The sequence below is a fragment of the Trachinotus anak genome, unplaced genomic scaffold (assembly GCF_046630095.1).
Source record: "Trachinotus anak isolate AG129_WGS33_773 ecotype Australia unplaced genomic scaffold, CSIRO_AGI_Tana_v1 ptg000002l, whole genome shotgun sequence".
Lineage (NCBI taxonomy): Eukaryota > Metazoa > Chordata > Actinopteri > Carangiformes > Carangidae > Trachinotus > Trachinotus anak.
Window position 1 is genome coordinate 11396688 of NW_027273853.1, and position 20385 is coordinate 11417072.

Sequence of the window (20385 nt, forward strand, 5' to 3'; positions counted from 1 at the left end):
TTCTTTTGAGTCATTTTGATCTAACTGCACTGTTTTTTCCCCATTTAGGTAGTTTCATTTACAATAAGACTGATGGAGAAGGCTGGTGTTTCACTGCATACTGCAGTTTATCATGCAATGTTGAGAAGCTTGTTAGACCATGCCCCTCCACTACTCCACCAGCACCTATCACCACCACATCAGGCTCTGGCAATACAAAAAGTGGCTCAACAGCAGTCAGTACAATTACAGGATCCACACTGAAGCCTTTCAAAGACTGTACATATCTAAAGCCACCTAGAAAGGTATATGAATTACATTATATACTGAACTTGGACTTACATACATTAGGACAAAGGCCAATTGTTGTTTTATTTGATTTCATTTCTTTATTAAGGTCCTGGTTAATTTAATCAAAACTGATGCTGTTCTTCCAGGGGTCTAATCACACAATTAACAGGCAACATAAAATGCCTTCAAACACCCCATAACGATGCCACTAAAGGACATAACACTTGCATATACTGAATTTCAGCTTAGCATTATATCTCAACAAAATTCTTTCCTTATTCCCTAAATTTCATAAAAAATCTAGATGTATATGTACATTTGTATGTATGCACCTAGGGGACTCAAACATAATATTTCTTTTGCTATTATTATTAAAGTACCCCTTTGCCATTTACAGCATGGCGAGTCATGGAAGCCAAACAACTGCACCACAGCAGCATGTGACGACGGTAGAGTAATCAATGAACCTGTACCATGTGAAAGCGTGATCATGCCTATATGTGAAAATGGGAACGCAGCAGTAAGGGTCTATGATGAAGCAGGCTGCTGTTTTCACTACGACTGCAGATGTAAGCTCAAATTAAAACATTTTAAAGGTCAAGCAGCATCTTAAGACTGCTGCACATACATGCTACAAAACACAATATATACAGTTTTCTCTGATGTAACTTGCAATGTTATCTCAATTTCTACAGGTGTTTGCACCAGCTGGGCAGATCATAATTATTTGACATTTGATGGTCAATACTACAGCTTCCAGAGAAATTGTACATACATCCTGGTCAAAGAGATCAATCCCCAATACAATTTTAAGATTCTTGTCGACTATAAAAACTGTGCTTCTGGAACTATGACCTGTGCTAAAGCTTTGATTGTGTATTACAAAGATTATGAGATTATTCTTACACAGGAGAAAATCCCAAAATCCGTTAACATGGTAAGTATTGCCACAAAAAACAATCTTATCTTATTTTAATTTTACTTAAATATATTTAATTGATATTCAATGATAATCTGAAGAAAATGTTTTGTCTGTTTAGAAAGACTCATACAAATGTTGCAATTGTTTAGGTGTCCATCAACAGCAAACAAGTATTCCCAACCTACACTAATAAAGACCTCATCATTATAAGCACAGCAACTGAGCTGATTTTGAAAATCAGGGCAATTGATGCAGTTGTGAGGCTCAAAGGTCTTTCATTTACTGTTGAATTGCCATTTTACCTTTTCCACAACAACACAGAGGGACTGTGTGGTAAGTTGATAATCAGTTTGTTAGAATAAACTTGGTGAAAAGTAAATGAGGCTGCATGTTATAGTCACAGATAAAACTGCCAATGGATGGACCAAATGCTGTAACACATGGGTTGTAATATCTGTCATGTTAATATTTATTTTCACAAGGCACCTGTGATAATAACAGGAAAAATGACTGCAGACAACCAAGTGGCCAGATTAATCCTTCATGCTCTGAGATGGGACATCACTGGTATGTGCCCGAAAAGAAAAAGCCATATTGTGAGAGGCCATCTCCTCCACCAACCCCAGGGCCTACACAGACACCCTGCAAACCTGATATCTGTGAAATTTTGATAAGCAAGTAAGCATTTACAGAATAAACATGAACACAATATTGTACTTAATTGTGCAGTATCACTCAGAAAAACACTCTAATTTCTTTTGTAAATTAAGGGTGTTTGAGAGATGCCACAAAGTCATCGCACCAGAGCGCTTTTATGAGGCGTGTAAATCTAATGTTTGCCACATGCCAAATTCCACGGAGGAGTGTTCCAGTCTGGAAGCATACGCCACAGTGTGTGCTGAGGCATCTGTCTGTGTAGCCTGGAGGAACTCCACGAACGGACAGTGTGGTAGGAGGGGTTTGTTTCAGTAAAAGTAAACTAAGTTATTCTCTGATGTCCAGATTACCTTGTTTATTGATGTTTAAATCATTTTTCTCGTCTAGAACATAAATGTCCAGAAAATAAAGTCTACAAGCCTTGTGGACCAACTGTTGTACCAACTTGCAATGCAAGGTAATTGCTTGGTTATATGTATGTAATATTGAATTATGTCAGTGGCTTGTAATTTAACAAGGCTAAGTTTCCATGCTACCACCTCTGAGAGGCTGTACTTAGGCTGAGATAAATCCTAGCTTCAGAATGCTAACATGCTCACAATAACAATGCTAATGTGCTGATGTTAAGCAGACATCACCATCTTACCTTAGCCCATTAGCATACTAACATTTGATAATTTAATTAGAAATAAAGACAAAGTCTGACTGAGGCTGATGAGAATGTACTTGGTTTTGTAGGTGTTTGATCTTAAACCAAAGTATTGGTGTATTTGATGTAATGGTGGTGCTACAAAAAAGTGATTACCAAAGTGATTATAGGTTAATCCTGACAAGCAATCTATCCAATGATAGATTGCCATGAAAAGTCAGAGGATCACCAAAGTCATTAGTGTTCATTTTCTGGGGACCATGAATTTCATTTCAACGTTTCATGGCAATCAGTATAACTGTTGAGAGATTTCAGCTTGGACCAAAGTGGTGGAACAACAGACATTGTCAGCACTGCATTATACAAATTATTTATCATTTTATGTCTGAACTTATGATGTGTTTTTCACCATCAATTGTCTTCATATTTAGATACAATGAGAAGTATGTACAACAATGCCAGGGAGAAAAAGAAGACCAGAGCATAATGTGTAATCGATTCATTGAGGGATGCTTCTGCCCAGAGGGGATGACTTTGTTCAGTTCAAACTCTGACATCTGTGTCACCTCCTGTAAGAGTATTTTCTTTGAAGAAAAATCTAATTCTTTGTGAATGAATGAATATACAAGTAAATGTATTGTTTTTATTGTTGAAGGTTGCACAGGACCTGATGGCCAACCCAAAGAGGTAAATGCTACATTAGATGAACAATTTTTTCACTTAGTATCTGCTGCTGTCACAACAGTAATTCTTTTTCATCACTCAAACAGCTTGGTGAGACCTGGCAGAGTGACTGTCAGCAGTGTGTCTGTGATCAGGACACTCTGAGTGTTCAGTGTAAGCCTCTCACATGCCCCACTCAAGAACCAGTTATTTGTACCAAGGAAGGTGAGGTGTTGGTGAACCGCACAGTGGACTGCTGTGAGAAACTAACATGTGGTGAGTGATTTAATGCACCACTTCTACATCTGCTCACATATTGTTTTAACAGAAAGAGGTAGAAAAAAAAATTGCTATAGTTTTTTAAAAGATCAGTTTAATCATCATGAAGTGTATGGGTGGGCGATCTGACAATCCAATATGGTTGATGATCTACATACATACAGATCATACAGATTGCGTTATTGATTTAAAAAGTTCAATTACTGCTAACCAGCCCACTGTTAACTATCAAACACCTAGCCTGCTAACTGCAGCTGGCAGTCCTTGTTGTGCTCTGCAGCCTCAGCAAGCTTGGTGTAGCACCACATGTAGTAATTGTCGACTTGGGCAGGACAAGAACCACCGTCGCCAGTGGAGTCACAGTTTGCCTGTTGGACAAGAGACCTGCCTGCAGGCAGGGAAACACAAACCAGGGCTAGCTGGTCACCAGAAACTGAACTTTCTAACTAAAATACTTACACATAGCACCTCTTAAAAAATAAATAACAGCACAATTTGTAAACAGAAGACAGCATTGTGGGGGCAACCCTGCAGTTCCCCAAGCACAACGTGTACTACAAGGCTTAGTCCATTAGGACATGCAACCTTTGCTGCATGTCATCCCCTCTCTCTCTCTCCCTGACTTTCCTGTCTGTCCCTAACTGCAGCTATCAGAATAAAAGCTAAAAACACCCAAAAAAAGAACTTTAAAAAAATGGGAAGAAAAAAAATTTAATAAATAAGACAGCTTCGAATAGCAGCAAGCAGACAAATATCCAAAATACGTGTCAAAGTGGCGGACTGATGAGGTCCCCAACTTTGAGTCAGGACTTTCAGAATAAAACCAGAGCAGAAACAGGATGCAGAAAAAAGAACTTTTGGCCAGATCACCTACCCCTATTTGGGAGTATGATACTAGGGACTAAAGATAAGATATTTTGGCCTCCTCTGCATTGATTTTCAAGCTAGTTTTAAGAGTTGGTAGACACATACACACACACACACACATATGTAGTATCTGAAATGACTGGCAATGAAAGTACTTTGAATAGACTGTATGAATATATGTATAAATGTAGCAGTGTTTGCTGAGGTCTAAAATTAACCATTTTTGGTTGGACTGCAACAGCAGGGCCAGCCCTAAAATCACAAATGTCTGACTGACTGCAAATGCCACATGACTGAGTTGGAGTTTCTCCATTGGCCACTGCTCTATCAAAATTAATTGGCATAGCACTGCCAACTTAGCACATTTCTTGCTACATTTAGAGACCATTTTCTTTTTCCAAAAAGCACCTAGCCACAAATCTAGCCACTTTTTGGACAAACCTTGGCAACATTGAGGACAGTCGTTCAGTGAGTGGCAAAGTAATGCAGCAGTTTGTTACCCAGACGGAGGCTGTACACAGTGTAAGAGACTGAAATAAGAAAGATCAACTGTCACTTCTATCTCTTTTAGTTATCATATCGCTGAAATCACAGCACAGTCTGTGTCCTTAATTTATGTGTTTGGTAATTTTGTCAGACAACGTTGCAGTTATAAATTCAGGGTTTTAGTAGTGCAGAGCAGCAGCCTGGAAGTGGCTTGGGATTTAACATTTGTAGTCTTAATGGGTCATGTTTCAGCAACTATTTCAAACGTGCTCCATTGACAGACAACATAAACACTAAAACATGTAAATGAAAACAGCTTTATTGGTTGTATTAAAATACTGTATATGTGAGCACAGAGAATAGGAGAGAAACAGAAACAGACTAATAGCTGAAACAGGCTAAAACTAAGCAGAATGCAAATAGATGCAATGATGTCAGTTGTTTACAGCAGTTCCACAGCAGTTTTCAACTATGTCCCTTATTATGTTATTATTATTATTATTATTATTATTGTTGAAAGACCCATTTTTATTTTCAGTTATTTTACAAATTATCATCTATTTTTTATCTATGGTCTGACTAATGTCAATCGCTGTACCTAACAACTGTTGGTTATCTTTGTTAGATTTTATGTTACACTCACCAACCCTGGAAATGTCTCACTTTTTCAACCAATAGAATGTGATAAAAAACGCTGTTCACCGCCGCCACAGAAGTGCGAACTGGGATTTGAGTTGGACATCCGCAACTCAAATGATAGTTGCTGCACTTCTTCCGTCTGTGGTAAGTTCCACATTAAGGTTTCATTTACATTTTTGTGAAGTATTAGGGCTTCAATTTAACAGTCTGAAGTGCATGGTTCAAAGCGCATGGCACTAGTGCATCTAGGGAGTGTCCATATCACTTTTGTTATTTTAGCCGCGGAAAAAACAGCTGCACCAGTTGCATGGCTCAAAAGGTTTGCACTAAATATTTTAATTAATCATAGGAATGTTTTGGGCGTAACATACATTTCACCAATCAGAGTGCCGTCTCCTATTCCATTTAAAAGCCTGATGCACTTGCACCTTGGCAGATTACTATTATAATGACGCAATGTTTCACACAGAGTTAGATTCCAAGAGACATCCAAGATGCATGGCAACATTGTACAACACACAATATGCCACAGAGAAGCTTAAGAGGCATGTTGTGCATCCAGGTTTTTCCTGGTCAATTGTGCAGTCATTTTCCACTGCCTCAAGATAGCAGTACGCCAACAACACACCTAACCACCACCTCATTTTAAGACTAACATGCCCCATGAGCACACAGATGAATGCAAGTGTGTAAATGACAACTGCATCGATCTGAAACTAGCAAAGATACTTGTTTTGCACTTTGTGCCACACTGTTGCCAGTTCAAGTTAGTGTTTGAAAGATTTACGCGCTAAACTGAACAAAAGGCTTTGATGTGATCATAAGTATTTTTTGTCTTTTTTTTTTTGTAGTACCTAAAGGTGTCTGTGTCTTCAATGATACTGAGTACAAGGTAATAAATAATACACAGTATATATTCTAAAGGAGCACTGTTAAGAGTATATTGCATTACCCCTCTGTGTTTTTACCCTGTAGTCAGACCAGAGTGACATTTGTTTTGCTGGTGTCTATATGAAATCAGCTCAGACTTTACATTTTATTGTTTACAGCCCGGAATGACTTTCTCCAAAAACCTATGTGAAAGTTGCCACTGCACTGAAACTCAGAATCCCACCAGCAAGTTGAACATGATTGAATGTTATGTGATCGAGTGTCTCCTACACTGTGCAAAGGTACTTTTGCATGGAAATTATTAGTAATATTAAAAATATGAGTATTGCTGTTTTCAATCACTTGAATTTGTAGCCAGTAAAGTTATATATTGTACAAAAATATTTAACATGAGACCACATGGTAAATCTAGTGGAGCTCACTCATATACTTGACTCTCAGAAATCTTCATGGAGTGTACTTCTGATCTTGTGTAAGTGTTGTTGATGCAAAGATTTTGTAATTTACATGCACAGTATGATTATTTTGAAGAACAAAAATGTGTGAATGTGGGTGTTGCCTCATGATATTTATGTTTAAAAAGTTAAACTAAAAGACAAAACTAAGATTTTTTCATGCATCAATGTCATGTCCAGGTTTGAAACATCTCATCTTTTCAATTCAATGGAGATTAATAGGATTTAGTTTGTGGTGCTGCTGAAGATATTGTCCACTGTCTAATCTGTAGACCATTCAGAGAAACAGGGACATTATTGCAATCACTCTATTTGGGTGACAGAAATCTCAGAGATGGATATCTCAAACCTTTGCACATGAACCTTAAACTATCAGATTGGCTCCATACCTCTTGGGGGTAATAAAAATATGTGTTTTCTCTTTGTAATTTGGATAAAACTATTCTGACAAGTGAAAGTATTCTGTAAATACTACAAGTTGCAAATTATGTCTATGTTAAATTGATTGAAGTTTCAGACCACCACCACTTGTACATTTTTTCATACAGGGCTATGAGTATGAACGCCAACCTGGACAATGTTGTGGATTATGTAAAAAGACAAAATGTGTTTTGGAGTTCCCAGGCCTCGATCCAATAATTATTGAAGTGAGTAGAGTATAATGGAAACATCTTCAGAGTCAGTGTCTATAACCTTAATTGTGTTATTAGTTACAATTGTTTATGTGTACTAATTGACCACTTGTACACTGACAGCCTTCTAAGTCTTGGTCACCACCAAATGACACGTGTACCAAGTATGAGTGCCAAAAGGTGAAGGATGAATTTATAATCTCTAAAACCCAAGTATCATGTCCTGAATTTCGTCCAGAAAACTGCATTCCTGTGAGTATAATCCAGTCCTGAAAGAAGTGTAAATTCTTATTTCTTACTATCCTTGTTAATAACTCTGAACTGATTCTGCCTCATCTTAATTTTCACTTTAGGTCCAAACTGCATCTAAAACAACTCAGAGCTTTGCTTTGCTTTTGTTCAATTGAATAACAAGAGTTAGGGTCTACTTTTTCTATTTCTTCATTTTTGTTTTATAGTGATAGAGCTGACTATACCTCTCTGAAAGTAGACTTTTGATTCAAGCTAATTAGTCTCTTAAACATATATGAAATGTTTTTAAATGTATTTGAATTGCGTAGAAGGCCAAAAATTGCACTGCAAGCCAAAGACAAATAAAAATATCTGTAAATGGGTTGAAATGATAAGTACTTTGAACTAATGTATATGGTTAGAGAAAAACGAGGGACATAAATACAGCAAATGTGCTCAAACATACCTTGAGCAAAAGCTTCAGTAATACATCTGACTTGTGTGACTGTCAGTGTTGCATATTTGCATACTTTACAGTGCACTTTGTCTACATTACAGGGAAGTGAGCAGACTGACGGGAATGGTTGTTGCAAAACCTGTAAGTATTAGTTGATAAAATGTAATTACACACTATTTTTCAGTCACCTTTTCTGAAAATGCAGTTGTACATAAAATACTGTATATCTTTGTGAATGACTTGTAAAAATAATTGTTTCTTAATTACTATGATTCCACAAATATATAATTGTAGCATGTAGAAATAGTGGCAAAAAAGATATGTTTCCATAATAAATTGTGTCACACTGATACTTACAGGCTTGTTTGGGAAACATATCTCGTATTTGTGGTGCAACAGAACCTATAATGCTGTTTTTACATAAACAACAGCCGGACTGGAATACATGGTTCAAAAGCTATACCTTCAAAGTCCTCCCACTTATTAGATGCTTTATTTTGTTTTGTCACTAAAATGATAATGTACAGACAGTTGGGTGTTACATGTAATCTTTGTTGAAAGATGAAAGAAAAATTCATGTGTCATTCACAGGTATCCCACGTTACAGCTGTCAAGTGAGCAGGAACACCACCTATCTGCAGACAAAGAATTGCAAGTCAGTGGTGCCAGTGGAAATCGCAGCCTGTGAAGGATCCTGTGGAGCTTCCTCAACAATGTGAGATTTATTAGAAAGTATCTGAGGATACCAGCAGGATAAAGGTTTATTTTCTTTGAACAAAAAGTAATACACTGATACTGATCCCGCCTTGATATTAATTTACAGGTACTCGGCGGAGAGCAACCAGCTGATGCGTTCGTGCTCATGTTGTCAAGAAATGGCCACCAGTAAGAAGGAAGTGGAGATGATCTGCTCTGATGGCAGCAGGATAAAGCACTCCTACATTTCCATTGACAAGTGCGGCTGCCAAGTTGCTAAATGTACTGAGAAGTAATGACAAGATTTTGAAAATTAAAGTTAATCTGAATAAAGTACTTTTATAAACTTTGACAATTCCTCTTCAAAAACTATTAGAGAATCAAGACTCAATATGTGAAAACCACCAAAGACACACCTCTGTGCATTAGCTGACAGCATGCACCTGAGCACACCCCAGTACAGGATATGTAAGAACAAACAAGTAAAATGTTTAAAACAGCGGCCTGAAAACAAGGAGAGCATTACTTTGAGCTGTTACACCTTTTTGTTTTATGTAAGTAATGCTGAATAGTGATAAAAATCTCCCCTACACTTCTGAGCACTAGAATGATCTACTATCAGAATACCTGTCATCATTTCCTCATTCAATGTTAGGAAGACAGGTCCAGATGGTGCCTCATGATGACAGCACATATTGGAGCCATGGTCACTTTTAGCTTTTGAAGTGGTACTTTCCAAACTTTATGATATGGTGTTTTCATGGTGTTTCTCTTCCTTCAACTGTGTATGATTTGAGAGATAAAATACAAGGTTCTGATATTTAGTACACTGCAGTTATACTTTGTTTTCCTTTATTTCTTTGTACTATCTGAGGGACATATTGTGACTATATATGGGTAAAAATAAATACAAATTTGAATTTGAATTGTTTGTCGGCCGTCATTTATAACTGCTACATTCACATTAATTATGGTCCACTGACTGCAGCTTAGTGATAAATAAAAGTGTAAAGTGTGTATCCATGCTATTTTTCTCAAATATCGTATGTGTCCAACTTAAAAACTTGTCTTCAGTGTCCTTAAAACTCATAAGTGCATTAATGGTTGTTACCTTGTTTCTTCTTCTTTCTCATTTAGATTTAACTTGATGTGTTTACATTTTATGCACCTTTGGTATTGAGGAGAATCTTTAATTTCATTAAATAATATTATTCCATTTACATAGTGCATCATGACTTCATAATGATTTTATTATTTCTCATGTTTTTGACATAAGCTAACATTTTCACTAATGGTTAACATTACCAACATTGGTAAACATTGTTTTACTTACAAAGGTTCTTAAAATTTGGAATGTAATAGTCATACCAACTTTGTGTGGTTCTAGGGTCAATGGAGATACTGGGCTTAGCCCAGAAATCTGTGAATGAATCTGGGGCCATGCTTTGTTTGATACTGTTAATATCAATAGGACCATGGGGTTCTCAACCTTTTTGGATGTGGGGACTTCAAAATATCCAATCCAGACATGTTTTAAAACATATGAAAAAAATTATCAGCTTTCAGTGAAACTACCTGTTTGAAACTGGTTTTCTACATTGAATCAATATGTACATTTTGGGCACAAGATGTGTTCTTTCACTGTGTATTTACATAGTAGGTTTCAAGTTTTCACATCAAACTCTTGTGTTAATTGTATTTGTTGCATCACAGTCACCTATTGCTGCATCACAATCACTTATTCTTGCACCACAGTCACCTGTTGTTGAATCAGTCATCTATTGTTGCATCACAATCACTTGTTCCATCACAGTCACCTGTTCACAATAACCTGTTGTTGCATTAGAGTCACCTGTTGTTGCATCTTACTTGTTGTTGTAACTTACTTTTCTTGGTTGACAAAAGCAAATAATTATGCTGTAATACATAATATGCATGTGTTACATACTTCCTCATCTTCTAGGTTGTCCTGGCCGGGAAACTGTGTGCAGCTGCTCAGTCACCTGGCTAACTCCATGACCATGGCAGCATCAGTGCTAACACCAGTTCTCCTCCACTCATTAGGCCAGCCCATCCCCGCAGGTCTTGATGGTGAAAGCGGTCTCCTGTGCGTCTCACTTGCCACTCTGTGAATATTAATATTGGCCCGTGTAATCACTCTGTATCTCCCTTCCAACAGCTGACATCCTTTCTGCATTATTTTCTCTTAGTTTGCACATCAACACCTCCACTCCACACCACACACATCCATGCATTGCTCTAATGGTAAACATTGCAGATTTTCACACCCCATTGTTCATTTGTGCTTTTGTTAGTTTAAGTAAACTGCATATACATGCCTCTCTTACATGGAGTCCCTCCAATTCACAGTCCAGGTCAGTTTATGACACACTTTATACCATAACATCCACATTATCACATCAGTATTACATGTTTTTCATAAATTATAAGAAATCTTTATTTATTTACAAAATTATCATCTCTTCTTACTTCCTCTGACAATTTGTTTGACATGCATATTATTAAGGATTACAACAGTGATTTATTTTGATCTCCATTGTCAGTTTCGATGTGCAAAGTTAATGCAAAATGTCATTGTAGTATCCAAAATAAACTGTAGCACATGAAGTGATTCATTTGGTAAAGTTACACTGTACATTAATCACTGAATTTTAAACAGGTTTTAGTCTATCCTAAATATTGAGAGGGGTTGGTCATTATCACTCAATACTGCTGTGCAATTGCTACATCAATAAATCCATAAATCTATACACACACACACACACACACATATATATATATATATATATATATGTATATATATATGTGTGTGTGTGTGTGTGTGTGTGTGTGTGTGTGTGTGTGTGTGTGTGTATATATATATATATATATGTATATGTATATGTATATATACATATATAACATGTGCCTCAGAACTTAAGCTTTAAGAGATTAGATACTTTTCGTTATAATGCACAGCTCGTGTGTCTCAGCACGGCTCTGACTGGAACTATTTGTTTTACCGCTTTATCTCTCCGGAACGTTTTTGGTGTTACACTCAGCTTGGCAGTCATGTCGGCGCTGAAGTCAGGGCGCCCAGTGTTAGAGTAGTCAAAATTCAGTTAAATGTAAGAAATTCTGTAATTTTGTACTCAAGTATACATTAATTCGAGATTATGTGTTGACCCAAAGCGAGGTATTCGCTGCAGTGTTGGTTTATTTTGAGGTAAAGTAAGTTTACTGGCGACTTCTCCCTCAGGCTTTTTCTATTCTTGACTGTTAACGGTAGCTAACTGGTTAGCTATATTGATGTAATAAAACCGTCACGGAGCAGTGGCTTGTTTGTGTTCAGATATCTAGCAGAGGATAAAGGCGTAAGAAACAGGACATTAATGTAGTAAGTGCCATCTGCTAAATTTGTTCGTGCTTGTATCTCATACAAAGTGCTAAACATTTTATTATGTTTATTAATGTTAATTCTGCACCACTCAAGTAACGACTGGGTGGTTTTTTAATAGCGTTAAACAGATGTTTATGAGGTAAAACATGCTGCTTTCAAATGTCCTGGTTATCCTTTAATCTGTGAGGCAGTATCCAGTACACATAATATGGTTATTGATGATAATCATCGGCAATTTATCTGTTTACTCAGTTCTCTTTTTGGGCCATGGCATCACTATCTGAGGAGGTGCTGCTGGTGGTGAAAAAGGTTCGCCAGAGGAAGCAGGATGGCACACTTTATCTGATGGCTGAACGTATAGCCTGGGGTCCAGAGGGCAAGGACCGCTTCACAGTCAGCCACCTATATGCAGATATTCGCTGTGAGTACCGGACACCACCAAGTTACATCTGGTGAAGTGATAATGATGCCTTGGTGGTGTTCTGAAGTTGCACTTTATTTCTTCTCTGTACAGGTCAGAAGATCAGCCCAGATGGTAAAGCCAAAGTTCAGCTCCAGCTGGTTCTTCACACCGGTGAGAGTACCACATTCCACTTTGCCAATGAGAGCAGTGCTCTCAAAGACCGAGATGCTGCTAAGGAACTGCTTCAGCAGCTACTGCCCAAGTTCAAGAAGAAAGCCAACAAGGAACTTGAGGAGAAAAACAGGTGACGCCTAGCTGTTTTCACAGTATTCTTCTTAGAGGATAAATCTTAATATTCTAGGTTTTTTGTTATTGTTAACAAATGGCATGAAAAGACCAAAACCAACTATGACGGATTCTTACAACCCTGTTTACAAAGAAGTTGGGGCACTGAGTAAAATGTAAATAAAAACAGAATGCAATGATTGACAAATCATGAAATTGAAAATAGAACAAAGACAACATATCAAATGTTGAAATGCTGAAATTTAATTGTTGATGATGAATGAAAAATATGCTCAGAATTTTTTTTACTCCAGCAACATGTTTGTCAAAAACGTTGACACAGGGGCAACAAAAGACTGGAAAAGTTGTGTAATGCTTAACTAAACACCTGGTTGAATATCTCACAACTAATTAGGTTAATTGGCAACAGGTCAGTAAGATGATTGGCTATAAAAAGAGGCTCCCAGAGGGGCAGAGTCTCTGTGCAGTGAAGATGGGGAGAGGTTCACCACACTGTGAAAGACTACGTGGGCAAATAGTGCAACAATTTAAAAATAATGTTCCTCAGCATAAAATTTCAAAGAATTTGGAAACTCTGAAAACCATTGTCTGTGAACACAGTTCACTCACTGCATCCACAAATGCAGGTTGAAACTCTACCATGCTCAGACAACACGATATCTAAACATGATTGCCAACTTCTATGGGCCTGGACTCACTTAAGATGGTCTGAGGCGAAATGGAAAACTGTCCTGTGGTCTGACGATTCAAAATTTAAAATTCTTTTTGGAAATCATGGACACTGCGTCCTCTGGGCTACAGAGGAGAGGGACCATCCAGCTTGTTATTAGTGCACAGTACAAAAGCCAGCATCGGTGATGGTATGGGTGGGCATTAGTGGCCATGGCTTGGGTAGCTTGCACATCTGGAAAGGCTCCATTAATGCTGAATGATATATACAGGTTTTGGAGCAACATATGCTGCCATCCAGACAACATCATTTTCAGAGAAGGCCTTGCATATTTCAGCAAGACAATGCCAAACCACATTCTGCGCATATTACAACAGCATGAATCCATAGTAGAAGAATCCGGACACTAAACTGGCCTGCCTGCAATCCAGACCTGTCAGCCATTGAAAACATCTGGAGCATCATGAAACAAAAAACACGACATAGGAGACCCTGAACTTTTGAGTAGTTGAAATCCTATATCAGGCAAAAATGGGACAACAATTCACTTTCAAAACTCCTGCAACTGATCTCCTCAGTTCCCAAACATTTACAGAGTGTTGATAGAAGAAGAAGTGATGCAACCAAAGTCCAATATTCCTTTGGGTTAGACGATCCTTTATTTTGAGTCTGTTGCACATACACCATTTTGGTGTATGTAATTCCCTGATGAAATGTTTTGGTAATTTGCTGTAGTTTGTGTTATACTGATGGGCGTTTCTAATATATATAGTTAGTCTAGCCTCACTGCTATAGATGGGTTGGACAAAATACAGTTTAGCAGTACCACAAATTGCAGCCTCTAAAATGACCATGAAGTTGATCAACGTCTCTCTAACACAATTTCCACAAAAACTGAACATTATAACCTTCATGAAGGTGGGATTTATTGCAGGACTGTTGTATTGCACTGAATTAGTTTTAGTCCTCGGTGAGTGTGCATAGATCTAATTTTGATTTCTATGGTATGAGAGTAGAAACTGGAATTTCGTTTGTTGTAATTTCATGATGTAGTTTAAATATGTGTTTCTAGTCTAAAAGGATGGTTTATAGTAAATAAACAATTATCTGAACTTAATATGAAATTAACAGTTAATGTCCTCTTGTTGACATTACTAAGAGGTTTAGGCAGTTCATTCATTAAGAATCGTCTTGGGGCTAAATTCTGACTGAAAATCTCTAAAATATTATTGTTAATTTTTTCCTATAGAATGCTTCAAGAAGATCCAGTGCTTTTCCAGTTATATAAAGATCTCGTTGTGAGCCAGGTGATCAGTGCTGAGGAATTCTGGGCCAACAGGTTAGGTGGTGTCAACAACACAGACCCTGCACTATTCAACAACAAACAAGAAGTTGGTATATCTGGAGCCTTTCTGGTGAGTAGATCACGCCTGTCACAGGTAGACCTCAGATTGTGAAAGCAGCCTAATCTTAAATTTCATAATTATTTTAATTACTGACAACTAAAGCATTAGTAATATACTATTGAATGTTAACAGACACCCTTTTCATGCTTTACAGGCAGACATCAGACCTCAGACAGATGGCTGCAACGGCTTGAGGTATAATCTGACAGCTGACATTATTGAATCCATCTTCAGAACATACCCCACAGGTAAACAATTACATTTCCAATTGGAAGTTAGCCCAACAATTACATCAGTATTGTCAGACTAAGAAAATGCTGCTACAAGATTTTCATTTCAGCTAAATTTCTATCAACTTGCATTGTACCTGCAGTGAAGCAGAAGTATAATGAAAATGTGCCTCATAACCTGACGGAGAAGGAGTTCTGGACGCGCTTTTTCCAGTCCCATTATTTTCACAGAGACCGCATCAACACAGGAACACAGGATATCTTCTCAGAGTGTGCCAAGCAGGATGAAAAGGGTAGGTGGATTTTCTAGCGGTGTCAGTCCATATATTATTTCATTACTGCAAAGTAAAGCACAGAGCCGCAAGTCTGTTTTCATATTTTAAAGTTTTAAATCTGTCTCATGCAGGGTTAAAATCAATGGTGGTTCAAGGAGTGAAGAATCCTTTGGTCGACCTCCTGTCGTTAGAGGATAAAACATTAGATGAGGTGAGATTTAGTGAGATGATAGACAGCCGCAGCCACATCATATTACTCAACAATCATTTATCTGTTGAGCTTTCTTCTTCCACTTCCTCCTTCTACCTTTAAGACTTTTTTTCGTAACACAGGGTTATGGAGTAGGCACAACACTTCCCTCAACTTCCAATGCTAACAGGACGGTGAAGGAGAGCAGCAACTATGCCATTATAAAGCGGTTTAACCATCACAGTGCCATGGTGCTGGCAGCAGGTTCACGCAAGGGGTAAAGAAAATACTTTCCTAAAAATGAACAATAACCTGCTTAATATGCTCATTGTTTTGCTAACTGCATCATATTTTATAGGGAAACGCCAACTGACCAAGCTAGTGAAACAAGCAGCACAGATGGAAACTCTAGGGATTCTGACTTCTTTCAGCCTCCTGTAAAGAAAGTATGATGGCTCTGTAGCTACACAAAAAATGTCCAAAACTCAGTTTTCCGCTTTTACAGATTGAGTGACTTTTTTTCTGTTGACAAACATTTTTAGGTTAAATTGCAAGAAGCCATAGAATATGAGGATCTGCAAAGGGAAAACAGACCAAAAACAGTTGCGCTGAACCTCAAGAAGTCTGACAGGTACAATTTGTCCACATTTTATTGTTATTTTTTTCTTGTTTGTTCCTTACTGGGAAACTTAGAAAGTTGTGAACTCCAAATGGCAGGGGTTGATGATACAGTTTTTTAGATTATACTTTTGTCTAAAGATCTATCAAAGTAATAGTAAAGTGTGTTAAGTTTGTTAACAGGCAGGGGATGTCTTGAAATTGCTTATTTTGTTTGCCATGCTCATCTTTTGCTGATGAGTCTTAGTTCCTCTAGACCAGTGGTTCTCAACGTTTTTTTTTTTTTACATCAATGACCCCTAAACTGACACAAATAATACCACAGACCCCATTTGATAGACAATGTGTCCCAAGGTCCTTGATTGTTGCTTTTAGTTATTTTATCACAGAAGGTGTTTGAAACCCATCACCAAAATAGTCATACACTCTGTCATCAAGTATGGATGCAATAATAGTGGAAATAAATTGTTCCCCTTTTTGCTGGGAACCCCCAGCACACTTTGCACTGTTTCATAATAGATTTGGTATTTCACTTTAAAGGTCAGATTCATTGATTTCTCTGTTAAAGTTCCTGCTGGTAGCCTTAAGTAAACACCACACTGTCACGTCAGAACACAGAGAGAATGTATGTATAAGTCTCAGGTAGAGGGGATAGGTTGCTCCTCTGTTTTGCAGTGACCACTCCATGTTTGACGCAGATAAAACAACCAAATATTTTTCTTTAGACATGTTCTAATGCAACATTTCTCCCTCCTCTTTATCTGTAAGGTATGCTCATGGTCCTGTGCCACTTCAGTCCCAACAGTATACAACAAGCCAGGATATCATCAACTCTGTCAACTATATCCGGCATGAGATGGCCAATTACAAACCCGACCTCACTCAGGTTAGATCATACACACTATATTCCTGTAACTTTATCATGATTTGCTTTGGGTGAAGGGCAAAGTGAAAATTATTGCCATCAGATCTTCCACAGGTGTTTCTAACTCACCCTTGGTTCACATATTCATCAGATCGTGATCAGGTTGGCTGATGTCTTCACCCAAGTGCACAGCGTATTTTGTGATTCAGCAGTCATTGACCTTAGGACAAAGATTAATGATCATCTTTGTGGTTTGAACTATTCATACACAAATCAGAAGTCCAAAAGCAAAGTGTTTTCAGGTCAAGATCAGGAGACTTGTTGCTTCTAGTTCCTTCTTGTTCCTCTTGGTATCCCTCTTTAGGCCTAGGGTGACTGGGTAGGCAGGCAGGGAGAAACTTTGCAGGCATCTGTCAAGGATATGTGTATATCTGCATATGTGAGAAACCATCTTTACTTAAGTGTTTGATGCCAGAGCAGACATTGTGCATAGAGGTAAGGCCACTCATATCTAGTAAAAACCTTTCCTCCAGAGACAATGTGCTGCATTCTGAGGGTTATATTTAAAGTTTATTCTGTTAGTTTATGGTACAAGTTTACTTATAATAGTAGATATATAGTAATTCCACATGAACAAAAGATGGTTCGTTGTATTTGATTTAGTTAATTCTTTGGTCATGTCAGAAGATTTAAGTTGAGACAAATTAGGATGTACTTATTCTCCAACCAGTCTTAAAATTCAAAAAAACTATAGAAAACAAAAATCATACCTGAATGGAAAATGGGATTTAAAACCATGTAAACATGTTATTCAGATATTTTCAAGTGACTTAAGAAATAATCCAGAGTTTCAGTTTTCCTGAAAGTAATATGTAAATTGTTGAAACTATGAACCTATCTCTGCAGGTGTTGTCCAGCACAGCAGCTAGCTCTGCCATTGCAGCGCTTTCTCCAGGTGGTGTCCTCATGCAGGCAGGAGCACAGCAAGCCATAAATCGTAAGTGTGTTTGTACAGTCATTAAATTACATTAATATTAGTTACTGTGGAAGATGGTGACCAGTGGGTGCTTGTAGCACAACTGCCTTCTGTGAGGCAGTTGAAATGCTGTTTGAGCAACACTAGTTCAAGTTCACTTCAACTCTCTGCTGCTGTCCATTGTATTGTAGGCCTAATCTTTTATTTACTTATTTATATATGTATTTTTATTTTTAAATTTGTGATATTTCTTTTTTCAGAGATGGTACCCACTGAGGTTCAAGGAGAGTTGAAGCATCTTTATGTAGCTGCTGGAGAGTTATTGAGACACTTCTGGTCCTGTTTCCCTGTAAACACGCCATTTTTGGAGGAGAAGGTGACTAATATTCCCTCTGTTGGAAGAAAGTCAAATTATTATTGTCACAGAAGTTAGTCCCTTGTTCCCTGTCTTGACACCCATGCTTTTGGCAACAACAATAGCAACTAGTAGTGCATACAGATCAAGTATGAGCATTTCTTTGTGGTTTAAAAAATATAAACCACACAGGAGATATAATTGATACATATTTCATACATAAAAGCATAAAAAGCCAATTAAAGATATTGACGCTCCTTGGAAATTTTCATGTTGTATTGTTTTACAATACTGATTTATAGTATATGTTGACTAAGCTTTTTGACAATGATCACATTTTGTGTTTCATATGCACTTAACTTTGCTTAATTGTAGACGGTTGAGCATTTACATGGATATTACCATATCTTTTTAGTTCAATCAGTGCCAAAAAGTCCTAATTAAAGGTTTCCCACATCTTCAATTCGAGGACCTTCAAGGCCCAATTCCCTCAAATTCACCAACATGGCAAAGTTTGGCACAGATCAAGGGTAATTACTGTTACACTAAGAATTTTTTGTGTTCAATATATTGTTTTAATTGAGCAATAGAGACAGAGACTTATTTCGAGTTGAAAAGCTGAGTCAGTGGCAGACACGTGCAGATAGCAGTGTTTGTCTTTTGTCAAAAGCTTTCAAGGTCTTGATTGTTCTTTTTTCTCAAATTCACAAACTTTAAAGGATTTCAAGGACCCATGGGAACCCTGTAGTTAACTACTTTAGACTTGTGAGTCTAAAGTAGTTAGCTTTTTCAGTTTTTCAAATTTTTCTTATCATCATGTTCTTTTCATATAGGTGATAAAAATGAAGTCGAACCTTGAGAGATTTCAGATGACCAAGCTTCGTCCTTTTCAGGAGAAGATCCAGCGCCAGTACTTAAGTACAAATGTAAGTTTCTATTGTATTATAAAGACACAGTGGCTTCTACCAGGTGACACTTATGTTAAATCTCTGTCATGTTCCCACAGCTCACAGGGCACTTGGAGGAGATGTTGCAGACAGCCTATAACAAGTTCCATGTCTGGCAAACCCGCCGGATGATGAGGAAAACCTGAGGTCTGATGGTTTGTCAAAAAGAAGACAAGGAAGACATTAAAGTATATGGACAAATGACCTGTGAAGGTCCTTCAGACTGCTATGAAGAGACCACAGACCACAGCTTTATGTGACATTGTCCACAGAGGCTTAATGATAAGGATATAGATGAACGCTGCTACATCCCCAAATGTTCAAAAGAGACTAACTGCATCTCAGTCACAAATAACTGTAATTAGTTTATTTCTCTTTAGTTTGTGTTTTCTCAGTGATTGAGAGATTGGTGCTGGTAATGGTTAAATGGGACTTTTAAAATGGTGTAACATGACCAAATTTCACATGGAAATTTAGAAAAAGGCTCTCAGGACAACAGGCTGAGATGTGAGATGCAAGCAGAGGACTGCCAACATATGTTTCATCAGTGCACAGAGCAGAGAGAGCTTGGACTTAACAAAGAGCCCCTCAAAGCACTGACTCGATTTGTGGAACAAAGTTCCACAAACTCAGAAGCGAAAGGGGGAAGTGAATATAGCAATACTGTAAAGACGTTTCACACTCCAGTGCATTAATGTGTGGAACTGAAATCACACTGTTACTGGTTTGTAATGTCTGCACCTTCTGTCTGCACTGAAGACAAAAATGTAACTGAATTAAAGTGAGGCATAAAGCTTTTGTTCATGCCACTGTCTGTTGAAACTGCAGTATTTCATTGATCCATGCACCTCCACATACTCTTGTTTTTGGTCACTCATCTCAGTTTTTACAAGAGGAGTTGTTTTTCTGCCGTGGTACTTTAAAAACTACAACATCTGAAGCTGTATTTA

General features: G+C 37.7%; 2 protein-coding genes across 4 annotated transcripts in view; both read left to right on the plus strand.

Annotated features, from left to right (window-relative positions):
- Positions 1 to 9720, plus strand: part of LOC139627482 (mucin-2-like) — a 33599-nt gene extending 23879 nt beyond the window's left edge. Inside the window, exons 33-50 of the mRNA XM_071488269.1 lie at positions 49 to 284; positions 668 to 839; positions 966 to 1207; positions 1342 to 1525; positions 1675 to 1870; positions 1963 to 2141; positions 2237 to 2306; positions 2930 to 3069; positions 3154 to 3185; positions 3269 to 3437; positions 5472 to 5576; positions 6284 to 6324; positions 6482 to 6604; positions 7327 to 7425; positions 7534 to 7662; positions 8200 to 8239; positions 8690 to 8813; positions 8922 to 9720. Coding sequence (XP_071344370.1) covers positions 49 to 284; positions 668 to 839; positions 966 to 1207; positions 1342 to 1525; positions 1675 to 1870; positions 1963 to 2141; positions 2237 to 2306; positions 2930 to 3069; positions 3154 to 3185; positions 3269 to 3437; positions 5472 to 5576; positions 6284 to 6324; positions 6482 to 6604; positions 7327 to 7425; positions 7534 to 7662; positions 8200 to 8239; positions 8690 to 8813; positions 8922 to 9090 — 2450 coding nt within the window. The 3' untranslated portion in view covers positions 9091 to 9720. The remainder of the gene's footprint in view (positions 1 to 48; positions 285 to 667; positions 840 to 965; positions 1208 to 1341; positions 1526 to 1674; positions 1871 to 1962; positions 2142 to 2236; positions 2307 to 2929; positions 3070 to 3153; positions 3186 to 3268; positions 3438 to 5471; positions 5577 to 6283; positions 6325 to 6481; positions 6605 to 7326; positions 7426 to 7533; positions 7663 to 8199; positions 8240 to 8689; positions 8814 to 8921) is intronic.
- Positions 9721 to 11838: 2118 nt separating this feature from the next.
- On the plus strand, positions 11839 to 20257 carry gtf2h1 (general transcription factor IIH, polypeptide 1). 3 transcript variants are annotated; one of them, XM_071497145.1, is made up of 15 exons: positions 11839 to 12191; positions 12447 to 12615; positions 12709 to 12901; positions 14823 to 14988; positions 15134 to 15227; positions 15353 to 15502; positions 15616 to 15695; positions 15818 to 15951; positions 16033 to 16120; positions 16217 to 16305; positions 17061 to 17178; positions 18064 to 18154; positions 18394 to 18509; positions 19322 to 19414; positions 19495 to 20257. In XM_071497145.1, exons 2-15 carry the CDS (start codon positions 12462 to 12464, stop codon positions 19579 to 19581), a joined length of 1653 nt encoding a protein of 550 aa, XP_071353246.1. In that variant the 5' UTR covers positions 11839 to 12191; positions 12447 to 12461; the 3' UTR covers positions 19582 to 20257. The 3 variants fall into 3 exon arrangements, with proteins under 3 accessions (XP_071353246.1, XP_071353236.1, XP_071353255.1); XM_071497135.1 differs by having other exon boundaries at positions 11839 to 12020; XM_071497154.1 differs by having other exon boundaries at positions 11862 to 11922.
- Positions 20258 to 20385: the final 128 nt, after the last annotated feature.

What these genes read in the sequence shown, in the direction of transcription:
- gtf2h1 (XM_071497145.1), top strand. Translation starts at nt 12,462, where the DNA reads ATGGCATCACTATCTGAGGAGGTGCTGCTGGTGGTGAAAAAGGTTCGC. An exon ending in GAACTTGAGGAGAAAAACAG is followed by an intron (nt 12,902 to 14,822) that starts GTGACGCCTAGC and finishes TTTTTCCTATAG; the next exon opens with AATGCTTCAAGAAGATCCAG. An exon ending in GCCAGTACTTAAGTACAAAT is followed by an intron (nt 19,415 to 19,494) that starts GTAAGTTTCTAT and finishes ATGTTCCCACAG; the next exon opens with CTCACAGGGCACTTGGAGGA.